This window comes from Corapipo altera, unplaced genomic scaffold, assembly GCF_003945725.1.
Source record: "Corapipo altera isolate COAL_440 unplaced genomic scaffold, ASM394572v1 78, whole genome shotgun sequence".
Taxonomy (NCBI): domain Eukaryota; kingdom Metazoa; phylum Chordata; class Aves; order Passeriformes; family Pipridae; genus Corapipo; species Corapipo altera.
This window is the reverse complement of record NW_020884904.1, coordinates 6,600,222-6,626,772: the sequence shown is the minus strand read 5'-3', so window position 1 is coordinate 6,626,772 and position 26,551 is coordinate 6,600,222. Positions and strand designations below refer to the sequence as shown.

At 41.2% G+C, this 26,551-nt stretch overlaps 1 protein-coding gene across 4 annotated transcripts; it reads left to right on the top strand.

The window, feature by feature from the left end:
- TPH1 (tryptophan hydroxylase 1) lies at positions 1 to 26,053 on the top strand. Of its 4 annotated transcripts, none has more exons than XM_027651249.1 (11): positions 1 to 80; positions 15,684 to 15,821; positions 16,804 to 16,987; positions 18,368 to 18,468; positions 19,161 to 19,228; positions 20,641 to 20,837; positions 21,289 to 21,424; positions 21,924 to 22,050; positions 23,140 to 23,235; positions 23,788 to 23,921; positions 24,195 to 26,053. In XM_027651249.1, the coding sequence occupies exons 2-11, from the start codon at positions 15,705 to 15,707 to the stop codon at positions 24,367 to 24,369; spliced, it is 1,335 nt and encodes a 444-aa protein (XP_027507050.1). In that variant the 5' UTR covers positions 1 to 80; positions 15,684 to 15,704; the 3' UTR covers positions 24,370 to 26,053. The 4 variants fall into 4 exon arrangements, with proteins under 4 accessions (XP_027507050.1, XP_027507049.1, XP_027507048.1 ...); XM_027651248.1 differs by lacking the exon at positions 1 to 80 and adding an exon at positions 8,637 to 8,730; XM_027651247.1 differs by lacking the exon at positions 1 to 80 and adding an exon at positions 11,903 to 11,987.
- Positions 26,054 to 26,551: the final 498 nt, after the last annotated feature.

Genomic DNA, 26,551 nt, shown 5'->3' with positions numbered 1-26,551 from the left:
TAGAGAAAGAAAAGAGATGAAGGCACACTGGAAAGAAGACAGGGAAAAACTTGGAAGAATTACAGTAAAGAAGATAAATAGTAAGTGTGATGTTGAAAGAGAAAGGTATTAAACATGAGTAACTATGTTAGCATTCTAGATCTGTCCAGGTGGGATGGCTAATGTGCTTTACCTTTCAAAGGTCTAACATCGATTAAGTTTTCTAGTTTCAAAGCTGAATGTCCTTTGTAGTTTTCTTGCTTTTATGGAAATGAGACACCTTTAAGATGAATGTGAGGTCCTAAAAACTACAGGAGGGCAAACTAGTATTGCTGGATTTATTTATTTTTTTTTAATTAACCCACCCACTCCCCTTGTGTTTTGCTGGTAGGGTGAGGCTCAGGGAGCCAAATCATGATAGAGGTGAGGCAGTTTCAGGTGTTGCAAGTGCTTGCCTGGCACAGATCTTGAACCTGCCAGAGGTGAGGTGTGAAAGCAGAGTCCTGCAGGGTTGATGCTTGTGTTGCACATTGATGTGGGATGAGCACAGCAGACTGCAGTGTACTCCTGGGCTGATAGGTAGGTATGAGAGGAAGGGGCCTGCTTGATGCCTGCCTGGAAAACTCAGTCCTGCTAGGTCTGTAACAGCTGTTGGCATGAGTAGGAACCTACAATCTTGAATTTGACTTCAGTCTTTTTGTATGAAAACATTTTTTACCCAAAATTAAAAAAATCTGTGCGATTAATATACTCTGTTACTATTGGGGTTAATATCCAAGCCTTGATGTAACCTGCTTGTACCTCCGTGGTAGTTTCTTTGTACATGTGGAGTAGGCACAGTAACCAACTGCATGTTTGTGCCTCTGGTAACTTAAATCCCGTGTCGGCGCTTGCCTCATTTATGTCCCTTCATCCAGGTTTCTTAGATCCAGATTTTCTTTCTAAAATCTTAGAAAAGCAAATGTGTTGCAATGGTGGCAGTTAATTATTCTGTGCTTTGGGTTATGTAAAGTTCATTTTAATTGTGCAATGAGCTTGTATCAATATTATTTTTGTTGTCATGCATATAATTTTTTGTGACGTCTCTGTTTAAAGAAGTTGTAACTTTAACAAGCCATCTGTTAACTTACATAGAAAGGAAATGCTTTTGTCAATTACTCTAATGAAATCAGAAAAATCATTTCCTGGTCTCCAGTTGTAGACCAGTCACCCTATCTTCTGTCAATAGGAGCATATTGAACCATACAGGAAAATACAGGCACAGTTTTATCCCGCTCTGAAATACAGCCACAATGTTGTAGCCAGTGATGTCAGAAGGTTTGATTTTTCATTAAAAAGTCTTTGTAGTGCACAAACTCTTTTATTCAACATCAGAGAATTTCCTCATTAGTCAGGTGGGAAGGCTGGACATAGGAACCATGGGAAGACATTTTGAGCTTATGCCAGCCTGACTAGTAAAGATTTTGATTTAATGACTTAAGAGAGTAGAAAAGAAGGAGAAACACTTCACCTTGGGTGGGAATAAACAAAACTGCACAATAACTCCATTTTGTCATTTGTGATGAAGCCATTAGAATTGGCTGAATGGAAGGAGGAGCAGTAGTGGATAGAAAAGTCTGGAATAATAGGAAAGGGAAAAATGAATGGTGAAAGCATTGAAGAGCAAGGGAAGAGTCTGTAGATGGAAGACATTTATGAGGAGACAAAAGAAACACAGGAAGTTGCCTAAGAGTTGACAAATGACCTAAGTCCAAGGAAAGTCCTCAAGGGACCTAAATGTATTGGTGCTGTGCAATGTGAGCTGTCCACGTAGGAAAGTCCCAAGCCCAAATGAAGGGGAGATTTGTCATTTTCATTTTCCTTCTCTTGGAGAAGTTCTCACGACTCTTAAATGTAGTGGGAGATAGATGCAGAAGATACTGGCATGAGGGTGCTCTGGGATGGGGCTGGAGTTGTCTATGGTACAAGGGACAAACCCAGCAGGAGCAGCCAGGTGCAGCCCCAAGAGGCAAACTTATTGCTGCCTTCCCACTTCTCCAGCCTTTCTGGACACCAGAGCAGGTGGGCAGGGACACCATCCAGCAGTGAGTCAGGGTAGCATCTGTGCACGTGTGCTTTTGAGCCCACCCTCTTGCTTCCCTCTTGACCAGCGCTCTCAGTGATGAACTTGAGGATCAGAACCAGATCTTTTATTGTAGTGTTATCAGTAACCCTCAAGCTGGAAGTATTGAAAATAATCACAGTGCTACTCCACAGCTGTCATCTTGTATTAGAAGAGCTTTTATACTGCAGTACCTTCTGTGAGGTAGACTTATTTTTGGTCCACAGTGTAAAGGTTGAGTGTGCTTTTTTGGAAGCTGAATGCGACACAGCATGATGTGATTGCCCATTCAGAGTTAAGGAACCACTGTCATGATTTAATTAACTGGTTGTTCTGCTGATCCCTGAGTTTACTTAGACTTAAAAGAAGTAAACATAATTAAATTAAACAAAGGTTTTTCCTTCTCACGCATGCTCTGAGCCCTTTTGCTTCTTCCTTGAGATAACAAAAAGCTTATGAATAGCAGCTTCAGTTACCTTTGTTGTTGTTGTTGACCTGATGCAGAAGGCTGGCTGGAGGAAGATTATGCACAGGTGCAGTATGTGCATGGAATCAGAAGAGGACACATGGGTGTTTGAAATGAGCTTTTTAAAATTTAAGTTCCTGTGTTAGATTGCCAAAAGGATAAAAATGTCAAAGGTTTAGTGTTGCCTGTTGACTGTCTCAGGTCAAGCTAGTTTTGACAAAAAGGGGTAATGTTCAAGTTGAAACCTTATCAAAGCAGAGGAAAGAGATAAAAGAGTTTTGAATTCAGTTCTCAGTTTATCCAAAGGCTTTTTGTATGTAACTGCCTTAAGCTGCATAACCCCTCGGTGCCTTGGGATGTGATTCTGCAGCACGTTCGGGTTGTTTTCCACCAGCCTGTCCAGTTGTACTGCTCTGTGTCTGCCTGTTTGGTTTTGAGAGAACAGTCACAGATTTACAGTGGTTTCTTTGTCTGGCCTCAGATAGAGAGCATCATGTAAAAGCACATCCTTGTCCAAATGTAGACTTTCTGCTTCCTCTTGAATGGAGCTGTGTCTGCCAGCAGCTTGGGCCTGCCCTCTCCTAACACCTCACCTTCATTTCTAGTTCTTCATTTCTAGTGTCTGTGTTGGAGAGGTTTGTGAAGGGAGATGTAATCACATCACAAGACAGTTCCCTTATATTCTACTCATGTGCTTATGTCATGTGTTTGTTGTTCACAAACAGATGTCATTTACAGTGTCCTATGCCAAATTTACCAGCAAATCTCTGATAACTACTTTTACCATGTAATTTTTCAGGTGAAATTACACTCATCTTTCAGGAAGTTAATTCTAGACTATATTTTTTTTTTCAATTGTTTTTACTAATGGGTAAGATAAAGTGGGTGAAGAAGATTAAAAGTGAAAAATACCCAAGCTATTTAATCCCCATCTTTTCTTTCTAAAAATTAGTACTCTCTTTTCTCCCTAGCTCTTTTTCATTCAGTCCCTAAAAGCATTGTGAATAGATGGCAGGAACAGTGTTACTTCACTAAATATATTGTTGTGAATTGTACTGAACTCTGCTTCACAAACATCTTTGACAAATTTTCATTAGCCTGCTCTGATCTACACTTGCTTCCTCTTCTCAGTTGTATGTCTGCTCTCAGTTTACCACCCTAATCTTTTATCCATGATCATGGTTACTGTTTAGCTAATGATTTTAGCCTTAAATATTCTTATAATGTTGTATTTCTCTGAAATAAAATTTCGCACTAAGTGTTCCTAAAAGCAAACCCTTCTAATCAGGCAGATGAAACTCATTAGTGTTACATTTTAAGGAGCCTTCCTTTGATGCAAACTAATTAATTTTGCCCCAATGCAAAATTGTCCTATCTATAAATGGAGCTAAAATCTAATAAGATAAAAGAAACTCAGAGGGGAAAAAACTCTGTCATGAGAGCACAGTGAGATGAATAGCTTTTGCCAGTCTTGGAAATGATGATGTGTTTCACAGCTCCGAGGCTGGATATTTCACAATTGCCAGTGTGTTTTAAGTTGCTGCTGTGAATTGATGGGTTTACATTGCTGGTTTTCATCCTTACAGCAGACAGTGACTGTGATCTAATTTATATTGTTCATGCTGGCCGGTGGTCAGTGCTTAGACCAGAGGCTGCCCTCAGTCATCTGTTTCACTGTATGAACACTGGGATTTCAGTGGATTGGGGGGTGTCTGAAGTCTGTGGACTGATAATGGTCCTCTGAGCTCATTTCATTTTGAAACTCTGAAAGAACATAAGAGATTTACCAGAAATGAATAATCTGGACACATCCTCCATTTCAGAAAGGCCAAGCATTTACAGCACAGAGGTGAAACAGGCACCAAAAACCTGCTGTAACAGGCAGACCCACAGAATCACAGAATATGCCAAGTTGAAAGGGACTCACATGGACTGTCAAATCCAACTCCTGGCCCTGCACAGGACCATCCCCAAGAGTCACACCATGTGCCTGAGAGTATCATCCAAATGCTTCTTGAACTCTGTCAGGCTTGGTGCTGTGACCACTTCCCTGGGGAGCCTGTTCCAGGACCCAACCATCCTCTGGATAAAGAGCCTTTTTTTAATATCCAACCTAAACCTCCCCTGACACAACATCAGGCCATTCCCTAAGGATCTGTCCCTGGTCACCACAGAAAAGAGATCAGTGTTTGCCCCTCTTCTTCCTCTCATGAGGCAGCTCCAGACTCCAATGAGGTCTCCCCTCAGTCTCCTCTTCTCCAGGCTGAACAGACCTAATGTCTTCTGTGATTTTTTTGGACCTTAGAGTTAGCTCTTGACTACCCTTGGCCCGGCTGTGTTTAAGATATACGAAACATATGGAATACAGTCTTTCTGCTTCTTATATTCAACAAGTCTAATGTCAGATAAACTTCCTAAATAAAGATGAATATGGTAGAGGCTTGGTAACTAATGCACACTCACGGTGAGGCTGTGTTTTCAGGAGTACCTGAAGAGCTCTCAGTCTCTTTCCTGAGTGGATCAAAGTCTGCTGAATTGCTTTCTGAGCTCTGCTTACTCATATCATTAGCAAGTACAAAGCTTTCTCCTTTGTTCGCTCTTCCACCTCACTTTGAATACACAATATGCTGCTGTTCTACTAATTAGGCCAACAGGCTGAGGTTAACAAACGTTCAGTGACTGCTCTTATCAGCAGGCTTATTTATGCATTTGACTATTTTGCTTTCTGTTTGTCTGTGATGTGAAAGAACTGGATAATTCCTGAAGTTTTAAATAAAAATTATAATGCAGTAGAAATAATGTTACCGGGGTGGTTCCTTAATGAATGGACTCCACTTGTACTATATGGGATGGAGTAGTATCAGGACCTGGTCAGAAGTAATCCCTGAATGCTATGAGTGGCTGTTTTCAGTGCTGGTGGTTGAGGTTGCCTAAGGCTCTGAGATGCTGTTCTCTTTTTGGAAGCTTTGTCTTTCACTCTCAGATTAGGTGTTTTGCACTCTGTATCTGGTGGCAGAGCCCTCAGCACCAAGCAGCTTCTCAGCCTCCCTCCCCTTGACAGGGCTCTGGGGGTGATGGCCAGGGTTGGTGTCGTGCAGATGTGTGGCCTCAGCTCACACCACTGTGAGAGCAGCGGTGAGCCCTCCCTTCACCCTTGCCTGAGCTACACAGCAGGTAAATCGTGCTTGGTCACGGCTCTTGCTGATCCCAGCTTGACAATGTGACTTCTGAGCTCGGCCTCAGAACCGCTTGCCACTATGGACTTGTCCGGAGGCCTCTTGGCTGAACCTGGGTGCCATCCCCGGGCTGCCCTGCTCCCCTTGCCCGAGTGCAGTGGCACTGCCCACCTGCCCCCAAGAGGGCAGAATTGGGGTGCAAACCCGAGCAGAGCAGTATTTGTCAGGTTCAGGTACTACTGATGGAAATGTATTATTTCCTTGTCCTCTCTAGGCTGCACTGCATTTCCAGACAGCATACAGATCAGTTTGTCCAGCTTTCCACTTGGCTTTCCCCAACCCTGGCTGATGGTTCTGATTGGACTAAATTCTGTTTACTCTAGTAACACAGGGAATCTTTGCTGACTGGTGCAGGACCAGAGCTCTGTTGCTTCCTGCAGGTTTAACTTGAGGTGACTTGGCCAACACTGAGCAGATAAGGAAAAAAAAAAGGTTGTAATTGGCACTTCTGTACCCACAAACTCCAGAGTAATTGGAGCAAAGAGCCCTTTCAGGACTTTGGTTCATAGTCAGACAGTAGTTTTGTTTTAAATGTAGCTGATTGATATTAAGTTTGTGGTATGATATTCGATATTGAATACAAATTAGAGCCTGGTTTCTCCCTTGTCCCAGCAGCATGTAAACTAAGCCTTTGCAAAAAGCTTGCAAAGGTGATGTTAGGAAAAACTACACCTTGTTTGCTCAGAGCAGCAAGTAACTCATGTCACTCGTGATTTTATTTAACTTTTATGAAATGAAAAATATTTCCTGTCTCAGATGAAAGGGCTAATATTACTTCTTTAAACAGTCCAAAGCAAATATACAAACAGTGACTGGTCTGTTGGCTGTATGTGCTTCAGTAGATTTACACAGCAGCTCTGGCTTTTCAAACTAAGCATGCTTAAAGGCTATTGATACTACAGCTGGCTGAGTCACGCCAAGTGGGTAATTTGCCTCATTGGTTCTTGCACTTTTCATTGCAAAAAGATATTTGTAAATGTTTTAAATCACTGTGGAACCTAAATTTCCCTTTTTCTTTTGTTGCATATTAACTGCTTAAGAATGAAATGCTTTATTATTCAACAACTCTTCAGTAGCATCAAGACTTAACTGATTGCCAAACCACCCTCATGGGGATGTGGTTCCCTTCTCAGGGGATGAGTTATCACACAGAGAGTTCCAGACGTTTCTTGGTGATTACTGTGAGTTCAGTGCGTGACACTGTTGTAGCCTCATGCTGGTGAAAGGCAGGGTGAAATGCTCTGGGAAGTGTTTTTTGCAAGAACTGGGGGTTCACAGAAAGGAGCAAATGGAAGTATTCCCTGTAGAAAGCCAGGGATTTGGGATTTCAGACCCATACATTTCTTAGAAAATTTGAAAAGCTTTGGATTTGAAGCTTTTTAATTCCCAGCATTTAGGTAAATGACCTAAGCCACAATGATATGTTACCTCCTTGGAATGGGAGAAGCCAAAGCTTGGCAGAATGAAGATTAGAAAGTGAATGGAAGCAAATGTTTCTTGGGTGTTCCGACAATAAATGCTTTACAAATATTAAAAATCAGCAGAAGAAAATGAGTCAGATTTTCAGACCAACAGTTTTTTGGGCATCAGTATATGAGGGCATCCATAAAATTCAATCAGAATATGAGGAAGATCTGTAAAACCTATATTGGGGAAAAAAATGTTTCAGAAAGCTGCATGACGTTCATCTTCACTCTTCCCTGCAACTTCCGTAGTGCTTGCCTAAGTGCTATGAGATTCTTAAAGGCATGACTTGTCTGCAGCAGTTAATTAACAGAAAGGCAGGGGGCTGTGATTAGAATTTGCAGTAATTCTGGAGAAAGTAATTAGAGCAGCCTTGGTATTAAGTTGTATTAAACCAGTTTTGTTCAGGGATTTAACACTTCATACCCTTTTCTGGAAAAGCTTCAAGTGGCCAGTTTGCCTCAGGCAAACACTCCTGGTTGGAAAGGCAGATGGCTGGGCCACATGAAGTCCAAGGGATGGCTGAGGAGGTTTATACCCCAGAAGTGATATTGTGAAATTGCCCTAATGGAGATTAGAGTACTTTCTCCTATCACGTGGGGAGAAGGGGTAATTCCCACTGATGACCTTGATGAGATTGAGAAGACTTTAGGGCTGACTGATTCTCTCCTTCAGTCTTGCTGTATTCAGGTAGATAATCTTATCTTTCAGCAGCAGATTAATATCCTTACAGATCATTCCTAATCTGCCCTTCCATGGTTCTTGCTTCAACAGTTGAACAAAATCACCTTCTGACTCTATCTCTACCCCAGTGGAACCCCCTGTCCTACACCGATTTTTCTTTTTTCTGTATTTTTTTCCCCCCCCACAGACCAGCTTCTTCAGAGTGTTGGTGAATATCAGACCTGTGCTCAGTTTGGAAAGATGTGCCAGGTTAATTGAGTCCCTTCGTGTTTGACCCGTGACCCATGGAGAGCAAACTTTCTTAGAGTGGGAGGAAGAGGAGAGGTAGGGCAGAAGGTTTATGTTGTTGTGTCTCACAGACAACAAAAAGTGGGTCCCTGTGCTGCATGGCTTTCTAGGGAGCGGATAATTTGGAAGTGTGACAGTTTGTTTTTACTACTTTTCAGCCTAAAAATTCCCAGATCATTTTTCTACTGTGTACCCCCAAGTGTCAGAACCACTGGCTGATTGCAAGCCCTGCTGTCAAGTTCCTGCTTTGAAGAACAAACTAGAAATTCTCCAAAAACTAGAGGAGAAGAGACAGCTGTAAGTTAGCAGCTGAGAAGGAGGAATGAGTTGTGGTCTTCTGGAGTCGCTTGATGTTCCTGGAGCTACTCTAGCAAAGGACCCAGAAAATATGGAACTTCAATATAACACCACCCTCTCACTTGGATCTGGATGCTGCTGAGAAGAGGAGAATTAATTTAATGAAGAATTATGAAGGAATAACATGATTGAAAGCCGGTCTCGTAGCCTTCATGGTGAGTGCTGTCACGGTTGCTGTCACGGTTGCTCTGTGCCAATGTGACAGGTTTTGTGGCAGCCGCACATGGTAAAGCCCTGTCCTACAAAACCTGTGATCAGCTTGACCCACTTTTGAGCAGGGTCAAACCCGTGTTCGATCCTCAGGTGCTGATTATCTGTCTGGAGGGCTTTGTCTGTACGGGAGGCTATATGTGAGAAATCTCCTGTGGGCTTTAAAGAAAAATTAATCACTGTATCGCTTTGTTACTTTTAAGTAATTCTCCTGTAAAACCATCCAGAGGTTCCCAGGAACTGGAAAGCCTGTGCAGAGAGGAGCAGAGCAGGCTCCAGTGAGCACCCCGTGAAAACTGGCTGTAATCGAGTCTGTTCATGCTTTGTGGTTCTGCCCTTTCAGACTACGGGGCATGGGCTGTGGTGAACAAGCACTTCTTACTAAATCAGTGAATCAGCTTCAGTCTGGTCCCCAAAACTCTAGGCACCCCAGTTTTTTCCTTATGTAACTAATTAATTTCATATGAGGTTAAATTTCCTTGGTCATTACTGACCTGTTCACAGTGTTTCAGCAGTTCTAGGCCAAGCTGCCTGTGGGCTCTGGGGAGTACGAGGAGAGGGATGACCAGTGTCCCAGAAAGCTCCTGCTCAAATTGGAAATGACAGGGCGAGGATGGGAGGCAAGGACGCTCCTGTCTGTTTATCAGACTGGGCCCTCAGAGGTAGGAAGTGCCCTTAACTCTGGCATAGCTGGCAGCTCAGTTTATATCCTCTCCATGGCTCATGTGCTGTGAAGCTCATGTGCTTCTGCTGAGCTCAGCTTCACCATTTGTGACTTGATGTGGCCCCTCGGACTGTCCTGTGCCCTTCCCTGTGCTTCGTGTCTTCACAGGTACCTGTGGATGGTGACCAAACCACTGCTTCTGATCTCCCCTGGGGAGAAAGGAAACAAAGCCGCTGCTTAGAAGTGGTTGGGTGGACTGGCTCTTTCTTGAGCATCTTTACAGGTCTGACCTGTAGGGGAGGACATCGGTGTCCCTTAACACTAGAATAACCCATATGTGTACACCAAGAGTAAACTGGCTTTCCCAATGTATCTTTTGAAAGCTTATAGCCTTTGAAGGAAAGATAGATCTGAGTTAAAGTAAAAAAATAATTAAAAAAAATTCCTTCATTCGCAGTTAAAATGACCTGAACTCAGCTGTCTTCTGATGCCTGAGGAAAATGTGACTGAGAATCGTATTTTGTGTTTTCTTTCACATTTTACCAAGGGTGAGTACAAAATCTTGACAGAAAGGAAAGCATGGGAATTTCATCCTGGCTGCTCTGGGGAAGTAGCCCAGATTTCCAAATAAAAGATGCTTACCTGCAATGGAAAAGCTTCTGGAAGGCTACCTAGTCAGTAATTAAAAAAAAAATTTATGCAGAATGACATGTTAGTTCTTCTTATTGCTGCATTTGAGCTAGGAAAAATTGACAGATTAGTCATATTCTATTATAAATGTCTTACTGTACCCATGTTTACATATTTATCACTAATATCAGGCTCTCATACACTTAGGATTCTGGGTAAAGACCCTACGAATTGTTTGCTTTTTGAGTCAGCTTGTTTGATGAGGAGATCTATTCTGCAAGAAGGAAGTGAAATGTCTGTTGTAAAGTTAAGACATATGAACAAATACTGCATTTTCTTTATGAACGGGAAATTGAAGCATCTCATCACAAAATACATTCGGTTAGCAAACTGGAAAAAATAATGGCTTTTCCAGGTATGTCATCACTTACAGCCATTCTCTTTCACTCTTGTGCTGAAGAGTAGAGCCAGCCACCCTTGGTCCTCTTAGAAAGAGGATTGTTTGAAGTTTAATGGCTTCTGGGAAGAAGGAAGACAGTGACATCACTGGAGATGCTGGTGCAGGTGTGACTGTGCCTGCCTGAGTTAGGTGTTTGCCTGCATATTGGCTTCATCAGTATAATTTAATTATACCAGTGTCTAAGAGATCTAGCTGGAATCAAGGTTTCATTATTTTAGGCGCTGAAGAGAAAAATACAGGAGATTTTTCAGACACTTGAATATATTAAGGTAAAACTAGTTGCTGCTGGTTTTGAGTATTTCTTTGAAAGGTAGGTTTGAAAGCAATGTAAAAAAAAGATCAATCACTCCTCCTCCAGACTCCTAAAGCTTCCAAGAGATTATGTTCCTGGGGAACGTTTTGGCTTCTGCTGTGGACCACAAATCCCCTTATCTTAATGTTGCCAAGTCTGACCTGAGAAGAGACAGTGAGGACTGGGATTATTGGAGTATAAAAACCATGTCTAGATGTATGCAGAAAATGGATGACAACATACATGATATGAAAATACATAGTTTCCTGCTAACAGATATGTAATTATTCTTCCTGTATGTGCAGAATGTTTTGAGAAAAGAATTAATATGCCGCACTATTTTCAGAGCAGAAAATGCACTGTTATTTTTAGTGAAGGGCTCAATATATCCACCTGCCGTGTTTCCCTTTGAGACTACAACCTGTACTATGTGCTGCCAAGCACTTAAAGGAGTCCCTCAGTGCTGATTCCCCGTAGCTGAGCTGTCACCTTGGAGCTAACTTTGCTTAGAGCCCCTCTGCTACGGGCCCAGCCCTCACAGCCTCTAATTTCTGATGCAGTTTGCTTTCCCTTTCCCACAGGCAGCATAAAGAACACTTTACAGCGAACAGACAAATGTTTGGAAGCGGCTGTGTGGACATGGTGGAGGAAGACAAATCCCCTCCATCCAAACACTTGCTCCCCTCAGCCCCGTGGGGTGCAAGTCGGTGTTAATGCAAACCCCACAGAGTTACCCATAAAAAGTCAGTCTTCTCTGAACCCTATTAAATGATCTTGTACGGGTGACCGAGGAGGTGTAACTCAGGAGGGAAAACGGCTCTTCTTGCGCGGGTTATTCCGGGGTGCAGCGATGGTGGGTGCGCGGTGGCTGCATCTGAGCATCGCTGCTCTGCGAACTCTCTGAACAAACAGCCTCCAGCGGGTGCGATGGAGAGGGTCATCGAGGCCCTTCCCCAGCTGGGACGGGCAGCGCTTCCCCCCGCCTTCCTGCCTTCCTCCCTCCCTCTCTCCATCCCTCCCCCGGCCAGGGGCGGCCCTCGCCCCTCCATAAAGCCGGTCGGTCCTGGCGCTGCCCCGTGCCCGCCCGGCCATGCACCCCGCGCCCCGCCGCGGCGGATCCCTGGAAGCGGCGCCGAGTCGGGATCCCGCCGGACAGGTGAGAGGAGCGGGATGGGCACAGGGAGGGGAGCGGGACCGGCGCCGGGGACAGCTTTGCGGGGAAAACGCTGCTCCTCTGAAGTCATGGTTCTCGGAGCGGGGATTTGGGGGAAAGCGCAGTTTCCTGGTCCCGGTTACTTGGAGAGCGATTAATTGCCCTGGGATGCGGCTCCTCTGGTATCGGTGGGAGCGTTTCATCGCTGGGATTGGGATGGGACTAGTTACGCTGCTTCTGGTCAGAAGTGTGGGGAAAAAAAAGTAGTAAAACACAAATGCGAGCACATGAAATTAAGGTAGAACAAAAGTAACTTCTGGTGCATCGTTGCTTAGGAGGCACAGGGTGTGATATAGCCCAGAAAAACTCACTCGTAGGTTATTTCACGTTACAGTGGGAATATGCTCAATGTGTCAGAGAAGATCAGATAAAATCAGAGCTTATGTGCTGGCTGAGTTACTGATATTGCGCAGCTGATAAAGTCTGTAAAATTCCTTGTGAAAACAAGAATGCTGACTGCAATGGGGAAAAGTTTCACAAAAATGTTGGTTTGCTGTAGCCCTTGGATGTTTGGAAGCCAAATAAGGTGTTCAGCACAGCTTTTGGTTTGGTGACTGAGAACTAAATCTAAAGAAGACCTTTGGTGTGGCTGGAAAATGTACATGTAAAGTGACATCTAGTCGCAGTCACTTGTAATATTGTGTCTTCACCCTTCCCTACTAAGAAGTGTGTCAAAAGGACAGCGACAAAGTAAGCAGGTACTTAGAGGGAGGAGGTTATAAAATGTCCGTTGAGACTTTTTATCAAGCATGATTAATGTCAATCCGTATCAAATATTTTTTTTAAAAATATTTTTTTGTCTTCAATGTATGGCTCTAAAATGTAATTTCCTTTAGATGAATATGTTTGGATAATTTTAAATCCTGGTCATCCATTAGTATAATGGATTAAATCACAAAACATGCACCCTCAAATATCTATCTCACAGAGAATATTCTTTGGGGAGGAGGAGAAAGGAAAGGTAATTGCTATGAGCTCCAAAAAGAATAATCTTTAACCTCACAACACCTAGTTATTGATCTAAATAAAGGCTTTAGGATATCCTTCTGTTTGCATATTTTCATCAAGACAGTCAGGTTGATGGAAAATCAGTTAATGATTTACATCACTCATAAAAAACATCAATGCAATATTAATTCCCTCTCATCCTCCAAAAGGCTTGAATGTGTTACTGTGCAAATGAAAAGTGTCTGATTTTATTACAATTTAGTTACTGATACAGAATAAAAACTGAATGTGAAGGTGCAGCCATTGGAAGAGAGGAATTGTTTTGCATTACCATTTTCTCTTGTTGCCTTGCATCCAAATGGATGCTGCATTAATGCAGACTTGTCTACAGTCCAGTTTCTGACTGAAAGTGAAAGATCAGCGTTAGTGTATGGTTAAAGATGTAATTGGTGTGTGTTTGGCATTGTAGGCATCTGAATTTCTCTTCTGCAACTTCTTCTAATTTGCAAGTTAGAAGTCATTTCTAGAACTTAATATAAGAACATACTACATTTTGTTGTTTTTTCTTCATCGGTCTCTTAAACATATAACTTTATAAATGTTGTCACCTGATTCTAGACACAGTTAGTTGCAGCAGCATAATACAAAATTAGAACTCTTCGATGCCTGTTTTCTGTTTTAGCTCTGCACCTTATAACATTGCACGTAATTGTGCCAAATCTCATAAGATGATCTGGTCTTCAGTCATGATCCTGAATATGGAATGAAGCCAACATGCTGCATATTAGTCATATATATAAAGCAGCCCATCAGTTATTGCCTTCGAAGACCACCATCTAACTCTATTTGTAACGGAGACATCTTTGCATCCAGTTTCTTCTACAGCAGTATAATCTGAATAGGATTTGGCTCACACAAATGGCCGTCTTTGCACTTGAGAAAACAGCCAATAACCTATATGGAATTGTGGAGTCAGTAGATATTTCTTTTCTACTTGAAGTACCTTTGCTCAGTGCCTCTTCCTGGCTCTTGTGATCACGACCTGACACTGAAGCAAACTGTGAACCTGCAAGCTGCTCAGCTGAACCCGGACTGGGCCCTGGACTGCTGAAAGTCACACACTTTCAGCAGAGAATTTGATGTCTGGACTTCAGCTGATAGAGATCAGTGACTTTTCTGAATCAGAAACAGTGTGGAGGTCTGACACTGTTATTCAGGATCATCATATAGTGACAACTCATTAGAGATGGACCCCTGGTCAGAAATCCAGATATTTTCACTAGCATCAGTGGGCTTGGACCTCTTCCATGGGATACCACCTTGGCACCCTAAAATGCTCACCTGCTTGGAACCTTTCTTAGAGCATCATCAAATATCTGCCTCATTGTAAACCACTCAATTTAAGATGAAACTAAGTTCATTATTTTGTGAGGCAAATTGCCTTCTTCATCTGAAAAGTAAATCAGAACATTTTGATAGAAGACAGGTAAAATATGGGGTTTTTATTTTTAAACCACTCATTTACAGATAGAAACAATTAGCTGTTCAATATTATCAATTTTAAAGAGGTTTAAAGTTGGAGAGACTTTAGAAGAGAGTCAGTGGAACTAGTGTGTTTTGATTACATTTTTGGTTTGCTCTTTCCACTTCTGAAAATGTCTCCAGATAGCCATATCTTTAAAAGCTGTGTCAGATTAAAAAATAATTCCAAATAGCAATAGTGTGTCTTCATTTTTCCTTTTCTGTCTCGCTGACTAATTCAGAAAACTCACCTTTTTTCTTTCTATTTTTGCAAGGTTTGAAGACACGTGAGACACGGCCTCTTCTTCTAATCCTCGTATTTTTTCTTAACTTTGCATTTTCTACATTCTTAACTGTTTCAATATTATCTCTGTTTATGGCCTGGCTACCTGTAGCTAAGGATATGGTCTTTGATATCAACACAGCCAGGAGTGTGATCACTAGTAAGGTACAAAACCACACGGTCCGACAGTGTTTGAAGTCTGAATTTTTACTGTGTGATTTGGGTGATTATGCCAAGGGTTTGACATAGGAATTAGGGAACCTGGCAGATGGAGTAGCTGGCAGATGGGTGGGGCTGATCAGAGTGGGATTGTCTCTCTAGTCAACAGGTTCTAGTCAGGATAACATTTTAACTCCATAGATTTGTCTCCTTGCTCAATGGAGACAGTACTTTACAGTTATGTAATGAGAGAAAGGCAAATGATTTTTCAGTTCTGATCTACTGAATCCTTTTCCATCTTTTCCTATTTACATCCAGTGGGATGTGGATTATTCTCTTTACTAACATTTGTTGAGCTTGCTAATGAAGTGTTTTGTTCAACATACTATTTCTGCTGACACCTTATAGTTCCCCTTCCTCATGGTAACAATGCTAGTTATAAACTAAACATTGAAAACATTTTCTGCATCCTTGGGAATGACCAAAGATGTTTATAAAACCATTCAACTTAAAAAAAAAGATATCTTGGTGTTTCATTCTCAGATCTCACAGATTCCACGTGTCCCTTAACCTTATGCCTGTTACTGTGTAATGATTTAGTTCATAATTTTCCTTTTGTGGTTGATCAGTCAAAGCACAGCATTACTCCAAGACAAACTGAAATGTAAAAATTCACACTTTTTGCACTACTTCCTGTTCAAAAAACCTTTTTATTTGTCTGAATTTAGTTAAATAAGTCAACTTACACGATGATTGAAGATAATAAAGAGAATGAAGGCAATGCATCTGAGAGAGGAAGGACAGCCATCATTTTTTCCTTGAAGAATGAAGTTGGAGGACTTGTAAAAGCATTAAAACTCTTTCAGGTACATTATAATCATATTGCTAAAGCTGCTCTGTATTTTGAAATTGTAAGGATATTTTTGGAACACACTAGAATTAATTACATCCATTTATTAAGGATATGATTCTTCACCTGGCTCCCACTTTGCAGGCAAAATTACCCAGAAAGGCAAATTTATTCCTCAGAAATTAGATGATGGTTGGTTAAAAATTTTCACAAAAATTCTCATCAGCATGGACTAAATACTGAGAGAGGTTTGTCTTTTCCCCTTATGAAAAGAGGATTGGGACTCGTTTTTGCAGAGTATAAGAGGTGGGTCTGAAGCTCCTGTTGATGGCAGGTAGATATTTGGGGTGCTGTGCTAAGTCCAGTGCCCTTGTCACTCTGTGTATCCAGACTCTGGGTGGCAGAGGAACTGCAATTGCACAGCTGCTGGGCAGGTATTGTGTAAGGAATATATGCAGCAGTGCCACTGTGCTCTGTCATGTGGCTCTGCATGTCTTAGCCTGGGGTTTTCTCAATGATTCTAATATAAAAAACAGGATTAAATAATTTTTCAAATAAAAAAGAAGTGAAATTTATGCCCTGAAAACTACTGCTTTTAAATTTCTTGCTTGGTTGTTAAATAATTATATGGTGAATTGATCAGTATTTTGGTGAATCGATCAGTATTTTGGTGAATCTCCCCAGACCCAGTTGCTAATCAGCTTCCTATGGGAAGGATGAAAGAAAAAAGTCTGTGAATTTAAACTTCCTGACTGTGTCTATGTGCTTCCTGCATGTAAATAAAACTGAAAGAACATAGGTTCTCTTTCGTTTTCTTCTGAATGGAAAATCAAATAATTTCCCCCCCCTCCAAAAAGCAAATTGCTATCAAGAGATCCAGGTAACTAAAATAGCTTCATAAAGATGGTGAATAGTCCATGGCAGTAAAACATTAGTTTGAAAAACAAATTTTAGGTTTTCGGTCTACCTGTTTGAAAACATTACTTCTTACAAAACAGGAGAAGCATGTAAATCTGGTACACATTGAGTCACGGAAGTCCAAGAGACGAAATTCTGAGTTTGAGATCTTTGTGGACTGTGACAGTAACAGGGAACAACTGAATGAGATCTTCCAGCTCCTGAAATCCCACGTCAACGTTGTCTCTGTGAGCCCAACGGAGCATTTCAATGTCCACGAAGATGGTAAGTACAAAAGGCATTTCCGAGGAAAATGCCCTTCTGACTGTGTTGGTTTGAAATCTTTTTATGGTGCCCACATCTGCATTTGTGTAGTATCTTCAGTCACCAGTTACCAGGTGCGTGCTTCTGTGTTGTGAGTGAGTGTAGTCTGGTTGACATGAGCAGGGCTGTGCTGGCTGGTGCCACCTGGCAGTACAGGCTGCTTCAAGCTGCTGCCAGTTGTGTATCTGCTGTCTGTGCTCCTGTCCCTCAGCAGCACAGCCCAGCTGGCACCAGTGAGAGTTCTGCATCCATGCAGGTCACCGGAGGCTGGCCTGTAGGCAGTCTGAATGCAGGGCTTGAGAACACCACCATGATGGAGGTGTAATACTGGCAGATCCCAGTTCAGTTCAGACACTGGTGAGAGTGGAAGATGGATTCTGCAATTTCCTCATGTAGTTCTTGATTTCCTTATTTTTAAACCACTTTTCAACATAACTGGTTCCTTATATTAGTGGGAAAGAGGTGCCTTTTAACCTTAGGATGCTTTGCATCCTGTTTACCTTTACTTCTAGCTAAAAAGATGCCCTAAGGTCAGGGCAGTAGGAAGCTGGTCCCATGTATTTCTCAGCCATTGTGCTTGTGAAGGACAGATTTGGTGCTCTTGGATAAAACAGCTTACTTTAGCTCTAAGTAAGGTGAAATTCAATCCAAACAGTGCCCTGACCTTTCTAAGTAAACTGAAGAGCATTGAGGCAGAAAAACAGTGTATTAACTGCTCTGCCAAGAGCTTGGTGAAGAACCCTCTTAGGCTAAAAATAATCCCAAAGCAGTTGGTAGCAAGACTGTAATGATGCCCCTCTCTAAGGCTGCAGGGCCTCCTATTCCTTTTCTACCCCAAACTCCTCAAAAGGCAAAGCTGGATGCATCTGAGGTACATAACCATGGAGAAACATCTATTTCCTGTGGTCAGTAAAGCAGGATGGGAGAACTCTAACCTGCTCCCATTCTGCCCAGGGACCACAGGCAAATCACTTCTGTACTCCTTTGTACACTTCTTGCACTACAAGATTCCCAGTAGTGCACACAAGGAGACCTTGTCTCTGTGGGAGACTCTAGATCTACTCTAACAACACTTAAGGGCCAGAGAAAACCCATGTTAACTGTTTCCTTCCCAGAGGCTTTGGAGCTAGCTGTGCTCTGTAGGCAGACTGTGGCAGTGACCGAGGAGGAAGTGTGAGCTGTAGGCTGGTGCCAGATAGGCAGAGGACTCTCTTGTCTTATTCATGCCCTTTTAATTTATAGATTTAGCTGTAACCGCCATAGCCATTCTTGAAAGCAGCGTTTCCTCCCTCAGCATGCTCGGTGTTATTAATAACCTTGTGGACTCCATGTGTTCCCTAGACATGGAGAATGTTCCCTGGTTTCCAAAGAAGATCTCAGATTTGGATAAGCGTGCGAACCGAGTGCTGATGTACGGGTCCGATTTGGATGCTGACCATCCAGTAAGTACTTTTTCCTCCCAACACCCATTCTGTAGTGAAAAAATACTTTGTGGAGCTGACTTTAAAAAATTGCAGCTTTTCTTCCTCCCTCTCCTCTCCCTCAATGGCGCCTCTGTGGGTCTGAGCACCTTCTCTTGGGGATTTCATGTCTCTTTCTTAAGTCAGGCAAGACTGAATTCAGCTCCTGTGCCTTTCTGCAAGGCTTACTTGTGTGAGAACTCCAGGTCTGGGCCCTGAGAGGTTGCATATAAATTAAAAAGAAAAAACAAAACAAACAAAAAACAAACAACAAAGAAAAGAAAGCAGGCTTTGTTCCTCCTCTTTCTTTCTTTCCTTCTTACTGGAGCAACCAAATTAGTATTTGGGCAGTGCAAATGAGCAATTTGTTCTGTAATTCAGAATAATCAAGCAAGTTACAAAGTTTGTATAAATACTGATATGACTAAAATTAATTCTTGTCTACTGAATATATAGTTGTATACATAAACCAGATGGTTCTTACTTTGGAGTATTTGCTTACTTCCTGATTATTGAACATTTCAGACTATAGCTATGAGGTTCCTGTCCTCTCATTCTTACACAGCATAGTTTTGTATTTCCTAATTGAAGTGTCATGTGTCTTGTTTTGAATTAATTTATTTATTACAGGTTAGAAACTTATTTAACTTTGTTTTCTTCCTTTCCCCTACCAGGGTTTCAAAGACAATGTCTATCGCAAGAGGCGAAAGTATTTTGCAGACCTGGCTATGAACTACAAACAGTAAGCTTGAATTCTTCCAGAATAAGACTTCTGGGTGCTTTGAAATAATAGCAGAGTGGACTGCGAGGAGCTCACCTTCCCTGGGCTTGGATCAGGCTGAGATATGCTTGGCTCAGGAGTCAGAGCCAAGGGGGTAAAATGAAGGGAGATATAAGAGAAGATTAACAGGTAGATCTAGCTTATTTTGCAGCTCTGGTCAGTCTGCTTGGCCATTATGGCATCTGCAGTAGTGCTGGTCCTCAGATGGGCAGCGATGCCAGCGTGGTGCATTTGGACTCTGCAGTTCTTCCCCACTTCCCTGGAAATGAGTGCAACAATGAAGGAGGAAAGACAATGCACATTGCTCAGCTGCCTGCGCCAGGACTTACTGGCCATCAGGGCAGATGAGCCTTCTTTGCAAAGGAGAGGGAAGGGAGGCAAACCCCAATATAGCCCACTGACCACAGAGTGTAAACTCTCTGGGCAAATGCTAATACTTGAATTTTCTTTCCTGGTTCAAACTAATGCATGTGATGTGTAGATAAGAAGATTTCTGTGAAAAGAAATTCGAAGCACTTCTGTCTTTAGAGATGCTGCTTGGAGGAGGAGCTCTTAAAACAGTAAGAGTTTCATAACTCAGTGCTGTGAATTCTTTCTAAATGTGATTTTTCACGTTGATGTTGCCTGATCGAATTTAGGTGTCAAGTTCCTCAATTGAAAATGACCTAGAAAGCAACTGTTACTATAGCACAGAGCTGATTACTGTTAATGTGTTGTTGACAGAGATTCCCTTGGGAAAAAAATTGCCATGCTGGTCACCTGACTGGCAGTGAAAGCTCAGTGTAACACTACCATTACTATAATCCATTTTAATCAAGGTCCTGAGGACTAAATAGGAGAGACAGACTACAATTAATATGTTCAGACAGGTGCTTGCCTCTTCTGCATAGAAGTGTGATTTTTACCAGATGTGTATATATATCTGCTTTCATGCAATGTGCTGCTAATTTTGGGAATTCTCTTTTCCTAAAATAAATCAAAAGGGTAATGGAAAGTAATTGTAGACATGGAAGTTCAACTGTGAAAAGGATGCGTTCTCAGATCCTGAAGCTGTAAAGAGGTTATGCAAGTATTTTTAATCTTACTCTCAGAATTGAACACCTAAGAAACTCTTTACGGAACCAAAGCTTTCAGGCTCCAGTGAGGTCAATGCAAAGATTCCTGACAATTGGTTTAGGTGGAAAAAAGAGCAAACCCTTAGACTAAAAGCTCTCCAGGGCATAGACCAGATCTCACTGTGCATTTGACAGTGCCTAATGCACCCTGGCCAGGTGTCATAGCCATATAGGTGTTAAAAAGTAATAGTAGGTAAATGAGGCACCTGTTATTAAGCATTTACTGAGCAATGTCCTTTCTTCCTCCTCTCCTTGTAGTGGTGACCCAATTCCCAAGATTGAATTCACTGAGGAGGAGATCAAGACTTGGGGGACTGTGTACCGAGAGCTCAACAACCTTTACCCAACTCATGCCTGCAGAGAGTACCTTAAAAACTTACCCTTGCTCACCAAATACTGTGGCTACAGGGAAGACAATATCCCCCAGCTGGAAGATGTGTCCCGCTTCCTGAAAGGTAATGTGCTGATTTTCTTACATGAAAAGTCTAAGGCCCACACTATTTTGTTGGCACAAGGGAACATCCTTGGTCACTTTTGCTTGTATTTGTTCTGGTCCTTTAAGAAGCCTTTTGGTCATCTGTGTTTTAATGTATTGTGTCTTGAACATATAAAACCAGTGACATTTGAGGGACAATGATACCTTGGGCTTGACTAAAGAGATATGTAGCTGTAATGTTGACTCTAGGCATGGAATCACAGGAAATCCACTGACACAGAGATAGGGACAGTTTTAACAAATTTTGGTCGTTCTCAGACTTAGGCCTGATTTTTCTAATTGTGTCTGATTTTCCCACGTGCTCTTGAGGCAAGGTAGTGCTCTGGTTTTCACCCCAGTTGCAGCAGGAAAGCTGTCAACGTTATGCATTCTACACAAAACTAATGCACAGTTTCTCTGTTCATTTTCAGAGCGTACAGGTTTCACCATTCGCCCTGTTGCTGGATATCTGTCTCCCAGAGACTTCTTGGCAGGATTAGCATTCAGAGTTTTTCACTGCACTCAATATGTTAGACACAGCTCGGACCCTCTCTATACACCAGAGCCGTGAGTCATTTAATCTTGTGGTAGAATTTGAGAGAGAGAAAGTTTTGATTCTTGCTGTTCAGAGCCAAGCTACTTAAAAGCTGTTCAAGAATGCCATCATAAAACTTACTTTTAAGGTGCTGAAAGACTCAGCCTTCACTCAATATAATGGATTTTTAGCATGTCAAAGTTCTATCTTTATAAGTACAGGATTTTCAAAAGTACAACATGTTACTGGAGATCTCTTAATGATGTCACTGTGTGCAGTTAGTTTAATATTCAGTTGCCTCATAAATGTGGAGTTCAGATCTTAATTTTAGACAACTTCATTTGAAAATATGCATTTAGGTATTTATGGAGAGTTGGTACGACCTGCCCAGTTGCTTTCAGATGAGTGACATTTTTCTGTCTTTTGGATACTAAAGTTTAATGCAAGACATTGTATCTGTTCAGGGGTGCAGCTTTTTCACTTTGCCACAAAGAGAAATAATGAGATTTCTTGTTTTGTTTCTTTTTCCAGTGATACCTGCCATGAACTCCTAGGCCATGTCCCTCTTTTTGCTGAACCCAGTTTTGCTCAGTTCTCCCAGGAAATTGGTCTTGCATCACTTGGGGCCTCAGATGAGGCTGTCCAAAAACTGGCAACAGTGAGTGTTTGAGTGCCCAGTGATTCTATCAAAAGCTTTGTGCTTTGCTAGGTTGATCCCACTCCATCAAATAAATATGGAGCTTCATGTTAACATTAGCCACAACAGCTGTAAGATCTATGTGTTTCACTGGTCCCTGGTTTTGGAGCATGCAAAAATTTTCCATGCTAGGAAAAAAATACACTTTAAAGTTGAGATGACTGGCATTTTTCTTCACTTGACTGTCAAGTAACAGTTCAGCTTCTGCTGGTAGGTCACTTTTTCCAGACTGAAATTCTCTGGTCTATTTCTTCCAAACAAAACTTGTCTTACTTATGGGAACATGATGCAAGGATTTTAAAAGTAATCTATTTCTTTAATGTGTAGAAGGAATTGAAATGATATTCAATGTGGTGAGTGCTAGCATTAGGTAGTCTTCAGCCAAGAAAGTAAAATAATATAAATTAATCTAATTTTCTGGACATCCATTTCTGGCAAAAATATTTTGAGATTAAAATTAAATTTAGATGAAAAATAATTGATGCCAGTTATGAAAGAATTGGTTTAGTAACTTTTTTTCCCCGCCTTGTGTAGTTAGTGGTAAAATTTCTACCACCTTCAGTGGGAGCAGAATTAAGCCATCTACGAAATAATGTTTCTTCCTGTATACCTGCAGAAATCCTGAAATCCACCAAACTGAAAATCTTCAATTTTACAGGACACTAAGCAAATGAGAAACAAACTGTAGTGGGCTGTTTTCACTCACTCAGAGGCCCTCTCCATCCAGTGTTTCTTTTAAGCTGAGGCTGTCATTTCACGTCAGTATTTCTTGAAACAGATTTATGTCTCACTGTTCCCACTAACATTAGCAGCTTCTAGCCTAGCTGGGTGATCTATAACATTCACCTTTCCCATGAGAATCATGTAATCTTGTGGTTCTTTACCCCCTTCCATTCTGGATTCCCTCTTTAAATATCTGAGGACAACTGAGGGATGATTGTCTGATGTTTGCCACTATTTGATGCTACCTACAAATAGAAATGCTCACATCTACTTCACCACAGCATCTTTGATGAAGGCTGAATTATTTTACTTTTTTCTCTGTTTCAGTGCTACTTCTTCACTGTAGAGTTTGGCTTGTGCAAGCAAGAGGGACAACTACGAGTTTATGGGGCTGGCTTGCTCTCTTCGATTAGTGAGCTCAAGGTAAGAATGTCTACTGCTTATTTAAGTCTTTTCTTTGTACCTGGTTATTATTGCCACTATTTTGCCCTGCTTTTTATAAAGTATAATTCTAAAAATCTTTCTTTTGAAAACTCTTAAATACCTACCAGGCTTTAAGAAAATTCACTGTGGCAATAATTACGGGCAGCGGTTGTTGCTTTTGGATATATGCTGAGCAGATCCCCTGTCTTTTGCAGGAAGCAGTAGATGACATATTTCTTAACATTCAGGTCCAAGCAACTTCTTTTAGACTAAAGCTCTGTTGGCTTAATCAAATTCAGAAAATATTGCTCTTGTTTACACATGAGCCTCATGTCTGTGGAATCCCATTTTTGACACAGACTGGCAGAATATGACCATTCAGAGTAATTCAGCTTGTTAAACTTTAAATGCTGTTTATCTGCAGATAAAAATTTTAAGATGCAATACACTAAATATCATCTCAACCTTTTTTATTCACTTTACTACATGTCATGTTCCTCATGGATTCTTTGGATGGTGATGCTCCACTGCCCCATGATAACACACCACCAGCACTCGCTCTCTGACAGTGCCAAAGTCAAGCCTTTTGATCCAAAGGTCACCTGCAAGCAAGAATGTCTCATTACAACTTTCCAGGAGGTTTACTTTGTTTCTGAGAGTTTTGAAGAAGCAAAGGAAAAGATGAGGTACGGATTTTCCCCTCCTGTTTTATAGAAGCAGATTTCACTTTGTACACTTCTCTGTAGCAGCTTCAAATCCTTTTATTCTTATCAGAGTTTTGTAATTACTTTTTTCATGGGATTGAAAAGTCAAGATTGGTATTTACTTTATCTTTCATGTGGTGGGTGGGAGAGATGAAGAACTATTTTTAAGTAGTTTTGAAAAGTGGTTATTTATACTGGCTGCGTACAGAGGATGCACTGGTGTTTTTTGGTTGGGTTTTTTTTTCACTTCTATAGAGAATTTGCGAAAACCATCAAACGCCCATTTGGTGTGAAGTACAATCCATATACACAGAGTGTGCAGATCCTGAAAGACACGAAAAGCATTGCCAGCGTGGTGAATGAGCTACGTCATGAGCTGGACATTGTCAGCGACGCCCTCAGCAAGATGGGCAAGCAGCTGGAAGTTTAACATCCTGTCAGCAGTGTGGTGCAATCCAATTCTTTTCTTTTCCTTACTGATTTTTTTCATAGGCTTATAATATGTTGTAGGCTGAACTCATTCCTTTACAAATTGAAGAGTGAATGGCTCATAAGAATAATGTCATCTTGTTTCTCTCTGTAAAATCCCTTACATAATGTATTTCTCTATCCCCCTTAGATAAAAAAGGTCCAGAGCTGCCTTTTAGAAGCTGATAGGGGAGTAGAGAAAGTGCTAGACTGGAGAAGAAGTTTGGTCTTTGGATCAGGGCTGGGATCAAATGCCCCAGAAGGTGGCTTATGAGGCAATAATGGAATAATTCACAATTTCTACCCATTTCTTACTCCAGTAGTCTTTGCTTCTGATTTTATAGCATTGAAGACTTGATAATGTAGAAGCTGTGGTAATCAGTGCTTCTAAGTCTGTGCTACTAAGTTTAAAACTTGAATGATTACAATGCACACATCAGGACACAAATAGCTGGAGGTTCAACATGATAAAATGGAGGGGTCAAATCTTTCAGAGGGATTATTCTTGTCCCCAAAGAATTGCAAATGTGCTGTTTGGTATGCTTCTAGTGTAAGGCAGAGATACAGCTGTTGCATGCATCCTAATTTTAAGAGATGTGCTATTGCATAAGAGTCAGGATTTGTACTGCTGTCCTTGATATTCCACGTGAGGGAAGACCTTTCCTTACAGAGATACCATTTGCCTTTTTCCTCACTGAAATAATTTAGCAAAAGTATAGCAAGACATTAAGTGTACTGCCTTAGCACAAAGCCTAGAACCATTTCCAAAGTACAATTTAATATTCAAAAGTTTAAAATAATAGCCAAAGTTCATAGTTTAGTGTGGTTTTTGTAAAAATAAATATCCTGTTGATGATTGCTCAGTCACTTTATTGACCAGCACAAGTTGCACAAAGGTAAGTTTAGCTTCCTCTTTACTTGGCTTGAACACCTTCATTCCCTATCAATCAATTGATAACTGAAAGGCCCAAGCATTTAATAGGAATTCTGTGGTCATGAAGGCAATAAACTACCTTGTAGTGTAAGGTATATCTAACTCCAAAGAGCACTTTGCAAGTGGTGGGAAGCAGTGTCCTGATGAATTGCCTGTATTTCACAGTAGCAAACTTGCCTGATTTCAGGGCCCCATAGTTTCAAGCATCCTGCCCAGCTGTGCAAAGCTGTGCTGGCTGCTGCTTCTGCAAGCCCTGCTGATGAAATGGACAGGAGGTGACAGGTTTGAATGGGGATCTCTGATATGCAGGGTGTATTTAATAGCACTGTCAGCACTGGTTTTTCATAGGTAGAGCTTATCAGGAAATCCAGAGTGCAGTGGAAAAATGAACTGAAATCTTAAATACACTGGAGATGGTTGTTCAGGATTTTGAGAACTTTAAAGGACTTTTGTGAACCTCTGTGCTTGAAAAGCAGCTTCAGTTTCATATGCTTTCATAGGCCACATCTGCTCCATAAGCAATCGCTGGCCCAACCTTCCCAAGTAGATTCACAGTTTAAATTAAGTCTAGATCACTTTTTTCTGTGGCTATTAACCCACTATAACTTTTTTTTTAAAAAAGAATATTTAAGATGTAGAATTATGCTCTACAATATTTATGGCCTACATTGCACTTCATTTAAAAATAGATTTTAGAAACTTTGTCTTTCTAAAAAAGAAACCTTTTAAGTGAGTAGGGACAGAGGATCTATTTTGCCTGCTTCTGTGATAATAGTTAATATTCAAGTGCAGTTTTAACAACATTGGGATTATTACGTTGTGGAAATATACATAGGTGTGTGTTACTTCAAACCTTGTCTGAACTATGTATACATTTCAAATAGGAATCCTTATACTTGTTAAATTAGCACCTACTTTCAAATACTCTGTAAAAACAGCAGTTGTATCTTTTATTTGCACTTGTGTAGAGAAACAAAAGCCTGCTAACAATAATACAGAGAAGATGCATTTCCATGGCATTAACCACGTGTATGTTTGGCTTCACCCATCCAAACCTCATAGCTATAGAGAACAGTAATAATTTAAACATTTTAAACTGTTGTGGAGTCTTTAAATGTGAACGAAATAAATGACTTGCTGGTAATTATCAGAGGTAAAGCGACCTTTATTCCACCGCTGTAGCAACAAACACAACGCTTTCGCTCCTGGC